General features: G+C 33.4%; 1 protein-coding gene across 1 annotated transcript in view; it reads right to left on the reverse strand.

Moving 5' to 3' along the window:
• Positions 1-20,769, reverse strand: part of AGMO (alkylglycerol monooxygenase) — a 336,098-nt gene that overhangs the window by 155,772 nt on the left and 159,557 nt on the right. Inside the window, exons 11-12 of the mRNA XM_059932831.1 lie at positions 10,356-10,438; positions 4,754-4,859 (exon numbers count right to left, since the gene is read on the reverse strand). Coding sequence (XP_059788814.1) covers positions 4,754-4,859; positions 10,356-10,438 — 189 coding nt within the window. The remainder of the gene's footprint in view (positions 1-4,753; positions 4,860-10,355; positions 10,439-20,769) is intronic.

The following is a 20,769-nucleotide window of genomic DNA, read 5'->3' on the forward strand; positions in this document are numbered from 1 at the left end:
TATAATTATTACTTACATGCCAGATATTATGGTAGGTTCTACAGACTATCCTCTTTACTCTTTTGAATATAAAAACAACTTCCATAAGTTTTTTATTCTCCTGTTTGTTGAGGGAATGAAGGTGTGGTTATTTTAGATAATCCCTCAAGGCCATACAACCAGTTGGCAGAGCTGGAGATGGCATTTAGATTTGTGTGACTTCAAAGCCAATGTTTTTTTCCAGTACCCTAAATTATCTCCTCAATTAAATAAAAAGTTATGTGAAACAAAATATACATAGTATCAAAATATATGCAAACAAGTATTTCCCATTATCTTATATACCTATATACTTATAAAAATATTTATTCATCTTCGACCTTGCTATCTTCTCTTTAAGTGTCTATCAGGTTAGACATGTTTAACATTACTGATGCAAGTTAAATCAATCACAAATTCATAGGTGATCTTAGAAAAAACAAATTGCACCTGAGCCAGCAAAAAAAAAAAATGTGTTGCTTATGTGAGTGAGAAATGAGTGAATGAAACAGTGAGGTGATTGTTTTTCTGTCAAATTTCTTATACATAAAACAGCAAGTTTTTAAAAAGTATGTGAGTCAGTCAAGATATTGATTGATCTATCCAAGAAGAAATGTACAAGGGCATGGACTAATCATTTCATGCACTAGATAGACAACTATGCACTTGTATACCAGTAAATTTTATTTATAAATAGCAAGAGCACCACATCCTTACTTAATGTTCTTGTGGATCCAGGCTAAAGGGAATAAAACTTCCACATGGAAGTCACAGGATCAGATTCAAATTATACCTTGTATTTCTGACTCAGAATTGTAACTACCTAAGAGCGCTTTTATAATCTAAGTGAAAAATAATTTAAGGTCAATTTTCCAGTCTGTGTGTGCTTCTGTGTATGTGTTTTTAGCTGAATAGGTGTGGTCAGCAGTATGCTTGTTTAACGTAGGACTGTTTAACGTTGTCCTACATACATAACGTAGGACTGTCATGCACACCTATGGAATTTGGCTTGCATAATAAAGCAATATAACAGACAACCTCCAACCAGCCTTCGAGATAAATAGAGAAGAGTCATAGGGCTACAAGCTGATGTTGGCAATACATACAACATTGATTTATAAAAGAAAGGATAAATTGCTTCAATGTCTCTGATTCTAATGATAGCTTCAAAGAAAAATGATGAGAACATTGTATCCTTGTAGGATAATCACTCCTAGTCAGTCAGTCCTAATTCATATTGAATGGAGTCACTGAGGCCATTCATTAGGTTTCTGTACAACTTGTGGGGTGCAAAGAACAGTTTTAGTAAAACTCTGATAAATGGCAAAGATTTACATAAAGTTCTAAGAAATAAAAAGGTTAGGAAAACACAAATTTGAAATTCACAATTAGGAAACAAGATTTGGCAACTGGTTTTAATTTTAAAATTTTTGAACTTTAAAAAGAAGTGGAAAAAAGCCTATTTCACAGGTAAAAATGTTGATAATAAAATACTTGCCCAGTCTTTACCATATAGTTGTTGACCTCTGGTCAGAGAAGACTTATTCAGATTTAACCTCAGAAATTCAGTGGTTAATAACAATAATATTTTAATAATGATAATAGTAGTACAAATACTTTTTATAACAACAATAATAGCAGTAATAATAGTAATATGAATAATGATAATTAAAATGTATCAAGTGCTTCCTATGTTCTTCCTTTGTGTCGTTTAATTTTTCCACCAAGCCATATGGAGTAGATATCATTACTATACCACTTTAAGGAAATGTTTTAGTGGCAAATCACAGGCAATATCTGCTCTTGAAGAACTGGCCATGTGTGTGCCTTTCTGGAAAGAATAGGTAAGCAGCTTGAAAGATTTGGCCATGGTCCTCCCTTCCTTGAATCATAAACCAAAGATAATTCAGAGGTAACTTGTTCAAACTATTAGTCTTTTCAGGACACTTTGCAGCTAAATGGATAAGACCTTTTAGCTCTCCACATTTTTCAAGGTACTTTTATTACATTGCATCTGAAATTTCATCTAAACCCCTTGAGGTACTGCTATCAATACCTGGAAGAAAACATTGCTTAGTGATCAAGAGCTATGGTGTCAGACTGCCTTTGCTGTATCCTGACTTGTTTGCGTATTACCTATGTGAATTCAAACAAGTGATTCAACCTGTTACGCAGTTTTCCATTATGAAAATAGTAACCACATCATGAGTTTGATACGAAGACTAAACGGAATAATGCAGGTAAGTCTTTTAGAACATAGTATGAGCTCCATGCATATTAGCTCTCGTTAAACCTATTTTACAGGTGAATGACCTGAGGCAGAGTCCAATGTCCAAAAAAGTGAGTGTCAGGCTAAGAATTCATTACCATAACATTAAGTTCAACATTGCTGCTCCTTCCCAACCCCTATGTCAGTAGTTCCCAAACTTGACTTTTGGATCTCGTGGCAAGCCAAAAAATTATTTCAAGGGATCCTTAAGTTCATATAAAATAACAATAATAGCACCTAACATTTATTAAGCATGTACTATGTGTTAAGCACTGTACTAAATCTCTTACATAGATTATCTCACTTAATTCTCAAAACCCTATTTGATAGACATTATTAGTTTATCCCTTTACAGATGAGGAAGTTAAGGCCAAGAATATTTAAGCAATCAAATAACTGCCCAAGGACACACAGAAAGTAAGTTCCTGAGCCAGGAATCAAATTCAGACAATATGGCTTCAAAGCTCAAGTCCTAACATTCACTTTCACCTACTGAGTAATTTAAGTAAACAGATAGCGTTTCACCCCTAGAGTTCATCACCCTCAAAAGCTGGACACACTACACTGCCCTTCACTATCCCACCATCAAAAACCCCAGTGTTTTTTGTAACTATACATTTTCACGTTTGCAACACGGACAACTTAAAGCACCTACATTCTCTCTTTGCTCTGGAGCATTTAAGATAAACTACCACAATATACCCAAGAGTAGGTTCATTAAATGGAATTACTCTCCTTCATGCCTCCAATTAGAATGCCTTCCCTCACATGCCTTTAGCATGTGAAAATGCTAAAATTTTTTTATTTTTAAGGGGTTTTTTTTGCATTTATATTTCTAAACTTCATTAAACATGTACAATTTATGCTTCTTTATTTTGATTTTAGGTTGTAACCTCAAGAAACAAAATATATGTAGACATATTAACTTTATTTAATGCCTATTTAAATATATATGTTAGATTAGATGATATCCAAGATCCTGGTACTAAGATTTAATACTTCATTTTTTTAATTTAGATTTTTTAAAAATTGGAAATATATTTACATGGTTCAGAAATGTTAAGGTACCAAAAAATATTAACTTAATGAAGAATCTTCCCCCTATTCCTTTCTTCTAGTCACACAATTCACTTTCCCACAGGCAACCACGTGTAAGGATCTTGTTTATATTTCTTGATACATTTACATGCATGTAAAAACATTTGTACATTTATATGCATATAACTCCCCTTCTTCATTTTTATACTTATATGCCTTGTATGGTAGCATACTTCACAGATTCTCCTGTTTCATGTTTTATTCTTTCTTTCTCTTTTCCCCCCTCTCTCTCTCTGTTTAATATATACACACATGATGCAGCAAGCTCAAATATATATGTATTTTTTATAAATGCTCCATACTGGTATTAAAAACTTTGATCTTTCCATTGGTAAATGCATATTCTACTTTATGAGTGAACCACAAAATTTAAGCAGTTCCCTATTAATGGCTATTAGGTTGTTTTCAGTCATTCCATTACAAATGACTGATTTTGCATATACATCAATTTGCACACGTGTGAGCGTATCATTTGTGTAGCACAAATTCCTTCGAGTGGAATCCTGGGTCAAAGGGTATGAGTATTTGTAATTTGATAAATATCACTGAATTGTCTTCCAAAGAGTCTGTCCCAACTTATAATTATTGCTCAATTATGAAACTGTCTCTTTCAGTTTTCTCTCCAGTTAACACTGGAGAGAATGTTAGCATTTATGTTTCATGCTTAAATAAGGTTACACAATGCACATTCCGAGGATGTTGGCAGGTTGCTCAGCAACAAAGTTAAACAATATAACCCTTGATTTAAAAGAATAAAACCATATCCATGAAAACATTAGTGATGAGAATTATGTTTTTTAATCTTTATCTAAGATTCAAAACCATAAATATGAATCCAAAAGTTCAGTGTTCTTGGAAGATAAGTTTTAATCCTAACAGGTCAAATTAAACATATTTTTCAGTTGTACAAAAATCTCAATTATAATGATTTTATTTCTATAGAATTATTAACTCTCGCAAGTAATTACAAAACATCCTAGTCACAATTTTCACTTTAACAGCCTAAAAAGAAAAATCTCAAATGGCAGAGTCTCTGCCAAGAACTTTTTGTAAAGTCACTTCTACCACTTGTTGAGAAACAACTACATGGCCTACTTTCTTTATAAACATCATGCAATGCAATTTGTCCAACCACTTTATGAAGGTTAATAGTATCGATCCAAATTTAGAGACCAAAAAACTGAGACTCAACAATATTAACCAGCTCAAGGTGACACAACAAATAAGTACTGGCAAGTAAGTGAATGGGTAAAAATTTCCCACAAATACTACTCACAAAATAAATAGACAAAAACATTGTTGAATGAATGAATTAAATATGCAACAGATGTTTAATCCTGCTATAGCTACCTAAAGCAAATATCTTACCTCAAAAGCAAATGACAAAGAAGGGATGAAAGGCTTCAGATGACCCAATCTACACAGCATTAGGAACACCAAGCAACGGAAAGTTTCCAGAACAGCTGCCTTAGGTCTGAAATAAAATGTCATTTACATCCATTAGCTTTAAATATGCTCTTTATTACCTGGTATAATTAATACAGTGATATGCATTTATATTAATTTTCAAGAAACACATAGTATTTTAATATATTTGAGGAGCATATGCCTCTGAAGCTGCTTGAAAACGGGCATTAAACTAAGACACAAAACGCACCTTTTTAAAGAAAATCTATTCTTTATCAATTTATTGCTTAGTTTGAGAATTGCTGAATTAGGGTGAAACATTTTCAACTAATAAATAAAATATTAGACAAATAAATTTCTAGGGTTTCAAGACTAGACTCCCCTCACTCACCCAATACCTTCAAACTTCATTCATTTAATAAATGACTTCTTAGGAGGACTGACATAGTTAACGACAGTACTCTAAAATAATGAACGCTCAAATTATGAAATATTGGGAACATGACAATGTGTAGTTAAGTCTAACATGATAGGCAGCATAGATCTTTATTAATTATTTTGTTGAATATTTTCATTATATATAGTATTCTTGAAATTCAAACTCTAACATATAAAATAGGTATATGTATTTAAAATGGAGTTGAGGGTCACACAGATAGGCATTTATAAATTGCCTTACAATAATAGGAATGAACAACTACTTTATCCGATTAAAATAGACTTCATATGATAGTCAACCAACATTTATTGTATAATTAAATATTTTCATAAAAGACAAATGGTATTTTTATGAAAGGTGAATTTTCTAATAAAACATTATTGAATTAATGTCATTATAATAAAGCTATATTTTATTTAGTTAATTTAGAATATAGAGGTAAAGAAAAAAGTATTAAAAAATCTAAAATAGTGTATTTATTAAGCTTAAAAAATTCTTCTGCCATCCATTATGACATGTTGTGCACTTCCCTGGTGGCGCAGCTGTTAAGAATCCACCTGCCAATGCAGGGGACACGGGTTCAAGCCCTGGTCCAGGAAGATCCCACATGCCACGGAGCAACTAAGCCAGTGCGCCACAACTACTGAGCCTGCGCTCTAAAGCCCACGAGCCACAACTACTGAGTCCACGTGCCACAACTGCTGAAGCCCACGCACCCAGAGCCCATGCTCCGCAACAAAAGAGAAGCCACCACAATGAGAAGCCTGCTCACCACACCGAAGAGTGGCCTCCGCTCACCACAACTAGAGAAAAGCCTGCACGCAGCAATGAGGACCCAACGCAGTCCAAAATAAATAAATAATTTAATAAAATTAAAAAAAAAAGATGACATGTTGTTTCTATAAAATTGAATATAACATTTTTGTGCAAAAAAAAGACAACACATTTCTACCAAATAATTTAGACACAGTTAAAACAGGGTGACAGTTCGTGATTCATTTGCATCCAAGTAATGTGATTTTTGTGTATGTGAAAAAAAATTAAGAAATTTTTTCCCTTGTAAAATCATCTATTTCATTACTGTAAACTATTATTTTTTAAATTGATATTTGGGTAATTTTCAGTGATAAAACAGAAAATAAAATTTCTAATTTAAAACACATTTATTTTTATTAATTTCTGTTCCATCGTTTACTGTTTAACTTTATATTGTGAAATGAAACATACATAGGGAGAAGTACACAAAACAGAAATATGCAGCTCAATGATTTTCAACAAATAAACAACCATATAACCACCACTCAATAGTAGCCCCCCCAAAGACATCTCACCTCCTCAATACTTCCACCCTCCCTCTGTTGCAAAAAGAATCACAACCTGTTAGTTTATCATTTATGGTAATCATACCATTTCTTGCTCTCTTTTACTTATATTTTTATTGCTTTAGCATAAATTTCTAAAAACTGTTCTTTTATCTTTTTTTTTACTTTTTGTAAATGAAATTATATTGTGTGCACCTTTTTGTATTTAGCATCTTTCAATCAGTGTTTTTAGTGAGATACATCTACGATTCTGCATGCAGCAGTAGCTTATTCTTCACTCGTGCATTATTCCATTGTGTGAACAGACGAATATTCATGCATCCATTCACCTTGTGAAGGACATTTGGATTGTTGGCCACATTTGTTTATTAGGAACAATGCTTTCTGAACATTCTTTCACATGATTTTTGGGTGCATTGTTAGTATATATCTGGAATTGAATGGCCGGGTTATAGGGTGTGTGTGTGTGTATATATATATATATATATATATATATATATATATATATATATACACACACACACACATATATTCAAATTTAGTAAAATTCTCAAACAGTTTTTCAAATTAGGTATCACAATATAAACTGCCTCCTTTAGGGTGTGAGCATTCCAACTGGTGGTATTGTCAATTCTTTTGATTTTAGCCATTTGTGATACAAGGTCTTTGTTGCTTATAAAAATTGGCAAATACCATCTCCTACCTGAAAATTTTACTCTTGTACTGTCTTAATAAGGGTTAATTTTTGAAGAACTGACTTCCGTAATATTATTCTAAACTAATTCATCAATTTTATCTATGTGATTAGGGATTTCTGTGGACCATTTAATATTTTTACCTACTCCAAGGTTATAGAGATATGTTACTATACTATCTGCTAGAATCTGTACTGGCTTTCCTCTCACTTTTAAATCTGCAATCCCCTGACCCCAGAATTAATTTTTTATGGTGTGAAATATTTGTCAAGTTTATTTTTCTTATTCCTATGTGGAAATCCAGTTTTTCTAAGACCATTTATTGAAAAGATAGCATTTTCCCGTAGCTCTGCAGGGACACCTTTGTCACAAATCAAGTCCATATATATGCATAGATCTGTTTCTAGGTTCTCTGTCCTAATCTTTATGCCAATAAAACATGTCTAATTACTGTAGCTTTATAATAAATCTTGATAGCCAGTAGCTCAACTCCTGCCATTGTAAAAAAATCTCAAGATTGTGCTGGCTATTATTGGGCCTTTGCATTTTCATATACATGTATTTTAGAAAGAGCCTTCTTTGTCAAATTCCACAAAGAAGAGACCTTTTATAATTTTAATTCAAATCGCACTGAATATGTAAATCAATTGCTGAAATTGTAATCTTTACAATACTGAGGATTCTAATTTATGAATATAGTTATCTCTCCAATTTTAAAAATTCTTTATTTTTCACAGTATTTCAATAGTTCTATAGTGTAGTTTAGAGATTTTGCACTCATTTTTTTAGGATTGGTTTTTCTTGGTATTTGATATATTTGATGCTATTGCATAAAGTTTTACATTTCCTAGCACATAAAAATATCGTTGATGATAATTTCTTTAAAACTTTTCTGAAATTCATCCATTAATTTGAATAAATCCCCTATAGATTCCTTAGATTTTCTAATTAATTCACTAATTAGATTTTAGATTAATTAACATAAATTAAATTTCTAATTAATTAATTAATTCCTTTCAAATCCTTATGGCTTTTCTTTCTTTCTCTTTCCTTTCTCCACTGACAGTTTCCAGCCCAGTGTTAAATAACGAGCATATCTAACTGCTTCTCAGTTTCAAAGGAAAATTTTCAACATTTCACTATCAAATGTGAAGCTTGCTATAGAAATTTGTATAAATAGTTTTTACTTCACCTACATTTTTGCTGGATATAGAATTACAGGTTAGCAGTAATTTTCTTTCAGCACTTTAAAAATATCAATAAGGCCAGAGGCAGGGGAGACTTTATATAAATATATACAATAAGAATAACTTAATGTATCATAGGATATACTGTGATAAAATCAATAGCTTGCTTATTTGGCCTATTTATTTGTATCCATGGAAACAACAAAATCTTCATTAAAAACATAAAACTATGCTATTGTTATTGGCTGACTGATAATTTTACTACGTATATGGAACCAACAGAATTGTGATCTTTAAAATGTGATCCTGATTCTTTGGATCTGGGTAATTATTTCAGATTATCTTGTGACTCAGTTTTTCATTTTCTCTTCTTATGGCTTAGTATGTATTTTATTTCTAGTATAGAAAAGTAGGGATGGATGGAAAGCCAAACAAGTTAAATGATAAAATAAACACAATTTTTAAACTATAGAAGGAAATACGTTTAAAATTCTATACACCGTTTACACATGACTATGTGAAGTGTGCCAGCCGCATCACTCTACCAAATGTTTATAGCGAAGGCATATTGTACACAGTTCCATTAACCATTTGGACCTGGATCTTGATGAAACTTCAGAATCTACTGATATTCCAGAGCAGCTATTAAGCATTTCTTAGGAAAGTGACATGATATTCAATATAAATTAAATGCATGTTTACTGGACTTTTACATTTAAAATTTCCTGAAAGTAATCTGGCTATTGGTTACCTACTTGAAAAACAATTACACTAAAACGATGATAAGATTTCAAGAATGACTGAGCTTTTTTGCCATTTTTCACAGTTATATGTAAATTCTATAATATGTGAATTCTGGAGTCATATTGTTTGGGTTTGTGTTCTGTTCTATCTCTTACTGTTCTTCTGTCTGACTTTCATAACCTGTCAAATGGAGTTTATAGTAATTCTTATCTTAAAGTGTTGCAAGAAATAATTAAGCATTCTGTGGCACATATTAAGTACATAAGTATTGTTATTAGTATTAATTTTAATGATTGATAAATACTAAGCAATAACAAGTGGGTATTTTGCTATATACCTTCAGCCATAAAAGCAATTTAAAATTGTTCAAGTGAATGTATTTTCTGGCCAGAGTAGTATTTAAAACTGGAATCATTAAATACTATGCTGTGTGAGGGTAAAGGCCATAAACTTTAAATATGCAGTTGGCCCTCCATATTCATGGGTTCTGCAACTCAGATTCAACCAACTGCAGATGAAAAAATATTTTTAAAGAATTCCAGAAAGTTCCAAAAAGTAAAACTTGAATTTCCCACTGCCAGCAACTATTTACATAGCATTTATATTGTATTTACAACTACTTACATAGCACATACATTGCATTAGGTATTATAAATAATCTAGATAGATGATTTAAATTTACGGGAGCATGTGCATAGGTTCTGTGCAAATACTATGCCATTTTACATAAGGGACTTGAACATCTGCAGATTTTGGTATGGGGGTGGGCGGGGCTAGGTCCTGGAACCAATCTCTTGCCAATACCGAGAGACAACCATACATACACTTAGCTGTATATTATGAACTGTTCAATAGCAAAGGAAAAATAAATAATTTTTAGATTTTATTAAGTACTCAGAGTTATACTCTATGTTTTGCTGACTTAATCATTATATTTTACAAGGTTTCTTAATATACTTGAAAAACCTAAGTTTCATTTAAAGGGCTTAGATTTAAAATGGACCTTTGATTTAAAAACAGACAAACCACTACTCTGTCTCATTTAAAATGAAGGTGTGAATTTGTAGTTTCAACTTTATTTTTTTAATAACAAATGTTTGCTGAATTTCAAACTTTCACATATATTTTTAAAACCACATTATAAAGTTACAAAAATAGAAGAATTTCACTTCTTACCTTTGATCCAGAAGAAATCCAATGGAGGTCAAGGTCAGGATAATGAAGCAAGCCCTCAGAAGGAGAGTGACCTGTGATAGTGCCTGTCAAACAGACACAGAGACCAATGGATCTTTAGGTGAGTCATCCAAAGGAGCATCAGAATTTAAAGCTGACAAGAATAACAGACTCAATTTTATTTTATGTTATACCATTTGTTACTGACATTTTCCAAGAAGGCTGAATATGCAGAGAACATTTTGGTTTTCCTAATGTCGTTTAGTTATCTTGTTGGACACTTGGAGAATGAATTAGACAATTCTAATGATATTTTGCTTAAAGTGTTCTTTCTAATAATTCTCCTTTAAAGTTTTGGCTTTTGTAATTCTTTGAAACACGCCTCCACATATGGAGAAATCACTGACATTTTTATGAATAAGTACCACATTTCAATGGTTATTTTTAATATCACCAATTCTTCGTGGTTTCAAACCCAAAAGTGTCTTTAATAAAGAAAATATTTAAAGGAGAATGTGTTTATGAGTGCAAACACATACATGAAAGAAATTACACACATCCACTCACATTCTTATTTGATGAAATCTGTATGTTCCTCTGTACATGTCAAGGGTCCTTTTTTGAATTAGTAACAAAAACCACATATTTCTCTGTTATAATTATAAATTAATTATGCATTTTGTTTACATGTAAAAATTTAATAATGATGTTTATTGAGCATCTACTATTTTATAGCTTCCATGCTATGTATTTCACACATGCTAATTCTTTTCATATTCCCAACAAACTTGCAGAGTAGGTATCATCATATATGCTTCATATATGAAAAAAAACAAAGCTGGAATCAAAAGATGAAGTAACTTTTCCATCATCACACAGAAGTAAATGATGCCTCTGAAATTCAAAACAGATCTACCTGACCCTTAAGTGTGACAATGGTAGAACACATATGAGCAACAAACTTAACGGAGGCAGAAGCAGAGATCTATACTGAAGTTACATAGCTCATGTTAGGGCCAGATGGTTACCACTTCAGATTGAGAGTGGATCACTAAAAGCAAGGAGTTGGATGCACAGTTAATGGACGATTTCCCTTATCACTCATGGTATTTATGTTTCACCTTTATGAGAACACCAAAGGTTGTTTTATGTTGGCTAAAATAGTGATTAAACGCTCTCTTTTTTCTTCTTCCTGAAATAACTAGAGGTAATTTCAAGTCATTATGAACTAATATACATACCTACAACTAAGTAGCATCTGTCCAAAGTTACAAACAAAAGTTACCAATTGCAATTGCTGCTCACATCCAATATCTCAGTTCCATATCATCTTCTAAATCAGCGCTGTCTCTCATGGCCAACTTTTAACACCTCCCTAGTTACTTTCTAAATGCCTACAATGGCACCCAGAATTGCCAAGGGGCTTTAACCCTCCGGGGCAATAGTTTAGTAGAAGAGTATTTCTGAGTGGTCAAAAAACCGAATAAAAAGTGTCAGAATGTTTAGGAATATGGAGACAGTGCTGGATATCAGATATAGGATGGGGAGTTCAGTGAACTCCAGAACGTTTGAGTGGAGAGCAGGAGAGTACTATTTGGGTATGTGGAATTCCACGGTGGCTGCTTTGGGACAGTAAAGCAGAAAAACAAAAACAAAAAACAAAACAAAACAAAAAACACACCAGAAAAATATTTTCTTGGTGGTGGAAGTAACTAGGTGTGCTTGAGTAGATTAATGTTTGCTTAGGGGAACTATTCTGTCTCTAAAGAAAAATGCTTCTTACACCATTATTGCTTCTTTTTGATCTTTTAGGGAAAAATTCATAAGGAAGGGAGAAATGATTTGTGCCCCAAACCTATAGCATGATTTTAAATACTCTATAAGAATGCAGCATTTGAAGTTATTTGAACCTATTAGCCATGTAACCAGTCAAATTGTTCAGCATTTCTAAGTCTCTCTTATGTGTTCAGTACATCTGAAATAAAATATGAGTTTGGCAAAGACTATAATAAAGTACTTAGAAGAGTGCTTGGCATAAAGTAAGAAGTCAGTTAGTGATATGATGATTATCATTGTTATTATAGTCAGCCTATACTAATTTTCCAAATGGCTCTTAGGCTAATCTTAATTAATTACAATAAGTTAAGGAAGCACAAGTAAAAGGTTTATTAGCTCTTTCAAATATCAGGAAATTCAGAGACAGGACAAAATATATTTTTTGTTTTGCTTAGGGAATTTATGATCCCTGGACCAAAAAAGAATAAAGAACTCTCTCCACAAATTGCTTCCTGGCTAATGGTGTCTGAGTGAAAACCAACTTAATACAGCTATCTGGCTGCCTAGTGAAGCTTCTACTTGGCTATGACACATCTGAAACTTAGCCTGCCTAAAACCCTGTATTTGATTTCCTTCTCCACACCATATGCTCCCCACTTCTCTTCGTTTTAGGGATGGCACCCACAGTTTTTCATCTGCTCAAGCCAAAAACCCATAACTCATCCTTGACTCTTTCTCTCAGTATCTACTTCTAATACATCAGCACTATATTTGAAATACATCCAGAATAAAGATATTTGCTACAAACAGCACATAGAAAAAATACCATGTTTCACCCCCAACATTATCTCTACTATATTAAAATACCCTCCTAACTGGTCTCTCTGATTCTAAATTGTGTGTCCACCTAACCTGGCTTCCCTCCCCTGGTATGTAGCCAGAGCTATCTCTTTAAAACTAAGTCATATTATATCATTCTTATGTTCTAAATCCCCCAGGAGCTTGAAATCTCAGTAAGAATAAAGCTCAGAGTCCTCACTCTGGCCTCTACACAACATATCCCCTATTATCATATAATTCCTGAATCATTTCTGTCTTTCATTCTTATGCTACATCAGAAATTTTGCTCTTCCTTGAATATGACAAACATCCTTCCCACTCAAATCTGTTTCATCTACTGTCTCTTAGGCTTGAAATGACTTCCCACAGTGATCCTTATGGTTTATTCCTTCATTTCATTCAGGTAACTACTGCATGTCCTTGTTCATCCTGTATAAAATAGTACTTCTCCACAATGCTCTATAACCTTATTCTGTTGTATTTTCCTCCTTACAACTTATCACGCCCATACACTTATACATTTGTTTGTTTGTTCATTCTCTAGCTGTTTGTTGTCTGTCTTCTCTCACTCCCTAAGAGAGGTTTTATCTTTTTATTCACTATTATATCCCAAGTACCTAGAACACTGCCTAGCACATAGTCAGTAGCTAATATGGTTTTTGAATGACTGACCGAATGATTGAATTATTTTACATTTGTTTTTATTATTCATACCTTTCATATAATTCTAATTGGCTTAATAAATAATTTAATATTACAACATTAATATTTAATTTAATAGCAATATTTTAGTCCTTAAAATTAAAATTATAATTATTTAATAATTTAATATTAATATACTAAATGCTTGTGTTAAATATTTAAAACATTAAATACTTTAATATTTCTATGTTTAATTTCTTAAAGAACAAAACTGTCCTAAAACTGTTTGAGTTTAAAGGAAACTAAGATTACCAGAAGAAGAAATCCAATATTGAACACATGCTTCCTTTAGAGAGTCCATTTTCCTATGAAACTCTTTTTTCCATATTGTATCCTTTGATAGGCTAATCAGTTGATCTTCTCTGATTTCTACACATTCATTCCATGAATATGTATTGAGCATTTGCTAGGAACTGTGGTAAATAGGAGTTTAAGAGAGTGAGCAAGAAAGACAAAATCCCTGCCTAGAAATCACACTACTTTAATCCCGCTGGTAGGACCACAGGCCAGCTACACTAGAGCAAAAAGGAGGGAAAAATAGAATAGACTTTATAGACTTTGACCACTGTAAATACTTAGCCTCCTGTGTTTTAAACAAGATGTGAAATGACATGAAGCTTGTTAATTTTTTATAACACTACAATTTCATTTTTCTTTGGGTTTACTACCATTTTACACCATTCACTGCTAGTATATCTTTCATGTAAGATATTGCTGTCCTAAAGTGCTAAAATGGAATTATTCTAAATTAGGCTTTGAATATATTATGTCTTCATCACAAAAAATGAGAAAGTCCATAACTATAAAAAGCTTATGGGGGCTTCCCTGGTGGCGCAGTGGTTGAGAATCTGCCTGCCAATGCAGGGGACACGGGTTCGAGCCCTGGTCTGGGAAGATCCCACATGCCGCAGAGCAACTGGGCCCGTGAGCCACAATTACTGAGCCTGCGCGTCTGGAGCCTGTGCTCCACAACGAGAGGCCGCGATAGTGAGAGGCCCGTGCACCGCGATGAAGAGTGACCCCCACTTGCCACAACTAGAGAAAGCCCTCGCACAGAAACGAAGACCCAACACAGCCAGAAATAAAATAAATAAATAAATAAATAATACCCATTTAAAAAAAAAAAGCTTATGAAGCAAGGAATTAATTTTCCTCCTTTAAAATTGTCTTTCAAATCCCAAGCAGTTTGGTAGCTCTTATTTCTATAGGTTTCTCAGTGCAGGAATTGCTGTGCAGATTTTTATGCTTGAAAAAAGCAAACATCCCTGCAACTTTAAGTAGATGAGAAAAAATACTCATGAGGCAACGTTAACTACATAGGAACTCAAAAATTACAATTACATGTTTGATGCAATGTTGCTTAAACAATTAATGAAGGTGTGAGAGTCCTTCCTTTGCCCACATAGGGTATATAAAGAAGAAAGCCTTTTTCTTCTTCAATGGGTATATCACCCTCTTACTATTCCACAGAAAAATTCTGGTGATCAACATAATTACCTTTCATGTTTTCCCACCCGACAAATCTCACAAAGGGAAATATCAGCCCCATACACTATGTCCTAAAATAATAGTAAGCGTCTATATACATTCTTTTTTAAAGAACTTTGTGTATTGTCAGAGGTAATTTGATAATATTTTCCATAGTCTTATTCTAAGGATTTAGAAATGAAAATGTCTTGATTTTATTATATCAGGGTTGTGCATTTTTAGGAATTTCTGAAAAGATCTACTAAAGTCATTATTTTGACTCAAAATGTTCATCTTCCCAAACATCCGTAAAATAAGGTCGAAAATTTCCTAATACTTAAATGTCTGTAACCTCTGATGTGAAGGCAGAAAATTTGGTTTGGGACACACTTGCTCTGCTACCTCATCATGCCCGTGACTCTGATGGCTCCTTTTAGATACGTTGAGCTGAAACCTAAGTCTTGAAGATGCTTCCCAGTATTACAACATAGGCACAGGAACAGAACTCAAGGTGATATCATCAAGCAATTTGTAATTCTATATGGATCTCAAGAATCTATATTGAAATAAGATCCTGTTTTTAAAAAATATATATATCAATATTGACTATATTGTTTTTTTCAATGTTTTCAGAACGTTTGGTTACTGTTGAAGCATACATAATATGATTAGAATGAACATTTTCTATAATTTCAAACAAGAAGCAAACTAAATAAATATATCAAAGGTGAAAATATATTGCCTAAAATGTATAACAAATATATAGTTCAGAAGCACTGAATTGGTATGGAATAGTCAGTTTCTACCAAAATGTGTAAGAAATAAAAGCAAAAAATTTTATTTTAAAAATTTTAAGTAACGTGACTTGAAGAATAGTTATGTTGTAGTCATATTTCAAGCTATGATTCCACTCTGTTAATAATGAATGTGCACCCAACTAAATAGAGAAACAAGGACTGATTTTCCCTCCCACTTGAAAACAAAACAAAACAAAGCAAAACAACATATCTGAAACAATTGTTTTCAAGACCCTGGACACCAGGCAACAAAGGTCAGTGATCCCAGGGAAACGGGATACAAATGACATGACCCCTCACTATTGCTCCAGGTTACTACCTTGAGAGAGTTTCTATGCTGCTGCACAGAGGGAACTCAGAGGGGCCTGGTAGACTCCCTGATTTGAGGAGATGGAGCTGGGATTTGGGAGAAGCCAAGGAGGCTATTGTTTGGAAGAGAGTACCAAAGAGGAGAGAGCAGCATAGACAGAACTCTATTCATCTGCAGGGGGTGCCCATCAAGTCTCGTATATCAGCTCATGCACGTGAGGAGACTATCAAAGGTTAGAAAAGGACTAGAGCTTGCAATGCCCAGAGCTCACAACAGGGCCAGCTAGAGTACCAGTTCCCATCAGCCAGACTGGACAGCCTCATGATTCACTGGGCATTGGGTAGAGAACACTGAAGGGTCTTGCCTCAGTATCAGGTAGCTATGAGTGCAAGACTGAGAAACAACAGCAATGAAAGGTCTTATGACATTTGCTTAAGAAGATATACATGTTGACATAACATCATCCTTGGAGTGTCAGTAGAACTATTTCAGGGGTCATTGGAGCATCTCTAAATTACCAGTATTTGTCTCAACATCTCACTGAACTCAGTATACCAGCTTTCTCTGTACTCTTTATAGGATACTTTTATTTTTTCACTAAGAAACAACTAGAAATATAAGCTATACACCTTTCAGTTATATCCCAGAATACAAAAGATAAAAGGGACTTTAAAAGACAGTCTCAGAGAGACAAACTGCTTTTTCGTGAGAATGACTTTTAATAAAGAAATAAGACTCTCAAAATCTGTGCATTGACATATATACAATGGAATATTACTCAGCCATAAAAAGGAATGAAATTGAGTTATTTGTAATGAGGTGGATGGACCTAGAGTCTGTCATACAGAGTGAAGTAAGTCAGAAAGAGAAAAACAAATACCGTATGCTAATGCACATATATGGAATCTAAAAATTTGGTACTGATGAAACTAGTGGCAGGGGAAGAATAAAGACGCAGATGTAGAGAATGGACTTGAGGACACAGGGGGTAAGGGGAAGCTGGGACAAAGTGGGAGAGTAGCACTGACATATATACACTACCAAATGTAAAATGGATGGCTAGTGGGAAGCTGCTGCATAGCACAGCGAGATCAGCTTGATGCTTTGTGACGACCTAGAGGGGTGGGATAGGGAGGGTGGGAGGGAGGCTCCAGAGGGAGGGGATATGGGAATATATGTATGCTTATAGCTGATTCACTTTGCTGTACAACAGAAACTAACACAACATTGCAAAACAATTACACTCCAATAAGAATATTAAAGAAAAAACTGTGCATTGAGATTTGAGTTTCCAAAGCTGAATTAAAGTATCTAATTTTTACATATTTCTAATAAGTCAAAATGAGATCTTAATTCAAATTATAAGCAGTTCATGGTTGGTTGTATTTATTATATGATAGCTTTTAAAAGAGCTGCCCGATGCTAAACAAATTTTGAGACAGTACTAATAGTATGAAGATATATTTAATTTCACAGTTAATATTTCATTATTTGATGCAAAAGGCATTTTTAAATGCTCAATTTCCCACTTTATTATATTTCAATATAGTGGACAAAAATAGATTTTTCACAGGAATTCACAATGATCACTTTTCTAAGTTCCCAAAGTCTATGCTTATTAGACAGGTAGCTTTGGTTAATATCCTTCCTTTACTAATACACATTTATTACATTCATTTCATGGATTTAAATTATAATTGATGCTCAATTTAGCTCACATTTCTTTTTTCATATTACTTCAGTTACCACCTAAGAACTTTAGGAAATTAAATTAGATCCCAGTGGGCTGCACTGGAAGAAAACAGTATGTGCTGAATATTGACTTGAAAGGTTTCATGTAGGACCTAAGTTAGATCTAATTTGTGCAAGCGACACTCTCTGTTATGACAGTACCACTAAATATATTGATTTTTTTCTAAGGGTCTGTTAAAACGTGTCAATATGAAAGCATTGGTTACAAAATTTTAGTGCCCATAATGTTTTACAGAGTACAGCAACCAGGGGAATTTAAGACTCTAAAAACCTGTTTCCAAATTTATATTGGATATTCTCAGATGCCTCATATTGAAATATATCACCAAATAATCTGGGTTAGACATATCTACAGTAACTTTATTATACATTCTATTATAAGACCCTGTTAAATATTCAAACTGTTTTGAGTGTGTCTATTATTGAAAAGGATAGCATTGCCTTTACAGTTTTACTTTGGAAACATGCTAGTGCGTCCATATTTCCATTTCAAACCCGTATTCATGATATCACCACATGAGGTGGACCCTGGCAGCTGAGGAATTGATTTCCCAAGCATTATTGAACTAAAATCAACATAAAAGACTGTGGGTCATATCACTAAACTAAACACTATATATTTAAATGTATACATTGCAAGTTTCAGTAAGAAAGAAGTGTGCATTTTCCACCTTCTTGGTGGCCATCAAATTGCTACTTTGACTCCCAAAGTTATTTATACAGAACTTGCACACATTAAACAAGTAAGTATTTATCTACTCTGGTATACGCATAAACAGAAAAGGCTGTGGGACTACAGCAGGGTCCGCAATTACACGTCAGCCACAACTTTTCTATGTGATTATTGGCTACAGTGAATCTGGAAAAAAAATATTGCTGTTGGATTTTAATGTCTTCAGATGCTTTTAAACATCCCTGAGACTAGAAAGGCACTATAGAATTTTGCAAATAAGCAACCTTTTTTTCCTAGTTGCACAGCATGTTTTTAGCAAAGAAAAACATGTGTGGGAAACAAGCAAATGCACTTTTCAAAATTAATTTGTGTCAGGGATGAAGCTGTCTCCAACTCTAATTTCAATTTGAAAAGGATTTCATCACTTGATATTTCTCTTTGTCGACATATCTACATGAGTTTCTCATATAGTTTTTTTACGACAGTGGAAAAACCTTGTGAAAACCATGCTATGAGTTACATATTTTAACATACACCCTGTCTGGCTACATTTTAACCCAAGAAGCACTCACACATGCCTAGACCTTCAAATTCTCTTGGTGAGCTTAATATTAAGGCCTCTATTTCAACATCAAAATGGGTAAATTTTCATTTTTATTTCTATGAATTAGGTTAATTTAGTTTGAGACTGTATTTAGTACAGCTAAAAAAAATTCAATAATGCAAACTGTACTCAGTATTGATCAGTATATCAAGAGTTAGATATTTAGATGTAGATGATGTAGCTTTTCTTCTGGTGTTATTCAATCACCTAAACTCTATTAACGCAGGCATATTTTAATCATAACTTAGGTGAACAAATTAAAATAACAAAGTAGTTTAACAAAGTAATCAGTGATGGGTTAATTATGTAATACTTGAAGACATGATTATGAGACCTTAGGTTAAGCAATTAATAAGTCTAACCATTATGGTAGTCTGACATCTACTTGTGCACTGCTAAGAGTGATGTAATCCATGCTGCTTTTAAGAAAGCTTTGCTCCTGAAAGAAATTCTGGGGTTCAAATTTTGTCTCTTTTGAAGCTAAAGGCAAATGAACCTGCTACAATTTGGAATTGGTTACATTAGTTGTAGTACATGTATGAACCAGCAAATAATAAGCCATTATAAAAAAAAAAATAATAAGCCATTATATATTCTTCCATGACGTTTTCAAAGCATTTCTGGTCACATCATATCCTATTTCTTTTTTTCAGTCCACAAAATGGAAACCAGAATTTAAATCATTGTTTTCTCCTATAATCAGGAACGAGTTTTTCTGTAGTTTAAAAAAAAAAAAACATTGTACGTGGGCAGAGAGCACACGTGAACTTGTCTAGTGTCCAAAATTGGAGTCACTATGTGTAGCAATTTGGGGTTATTAATTTTAAATGCTAAAAACACAAATACATATGGACAATACCAATCGTTAAAGTCTTCAAATGATGTTTAAAATTGAAATGGCTTTCTTCAATATATTATCCAATAGTCTCTGTAAACATCTTGTAAACCTATTTTATTTAGCAGGACACATTGTGACATACACTGCTATTTGCCCAACCAGAAAATATCCCCTGTATCTTCTATACTAATACTATGCTGATTTTGTCCAGGTATAAGAAAGGGATGTACTCAGAGGCAAAGTGAACCCTTTATCCCCAGGGCATGAATTATGTTTGGTATAATTCATTCATGGTTAATTCATGAACTAGTGTTAGTTATTGTTTCTGTGTGGGCATGTGAATCAGTCCTGAACAATGAGACATGAAAGGACATTTGCTGGGAAATACTCTGGGACATTTTTCCCCTCCTTCTTAAGTGAGATTTACAAGATGCTCTAGGAGAACTGAACTTGCTGCCTTTGGTCACAGTGTGAGGACATGATGCCTTGAGTTGCTGTAATTATGATGATGAAAGCCTAGAGAACTGTAGAGAAGCCTTTTTGGAAACTCTACATGTTTGAACTGCTGAACTAATCAATCCTGGAAATACTCACCTCTGAATTTTCAGTTATACTTAAGCCATATTTAATTGGATAATCTGTTTCTTAGAACAGAAGA

This window comes from Balaenoptera ricei, chromosome 9 (assembly GCF_028023285.1).
Source record: "Balaenoptera ricei isolate mBalRic1 chromosome 9, mBalRic1.hap2, whole genome shotgun sequence".
NCBI classification, from domain to species: Eukaryota; Metazoa; Chordata; class Mammalia; order Artiodactyla; family Balaenopteridae; genus Balaenoptera; species Balaenoptera ricei.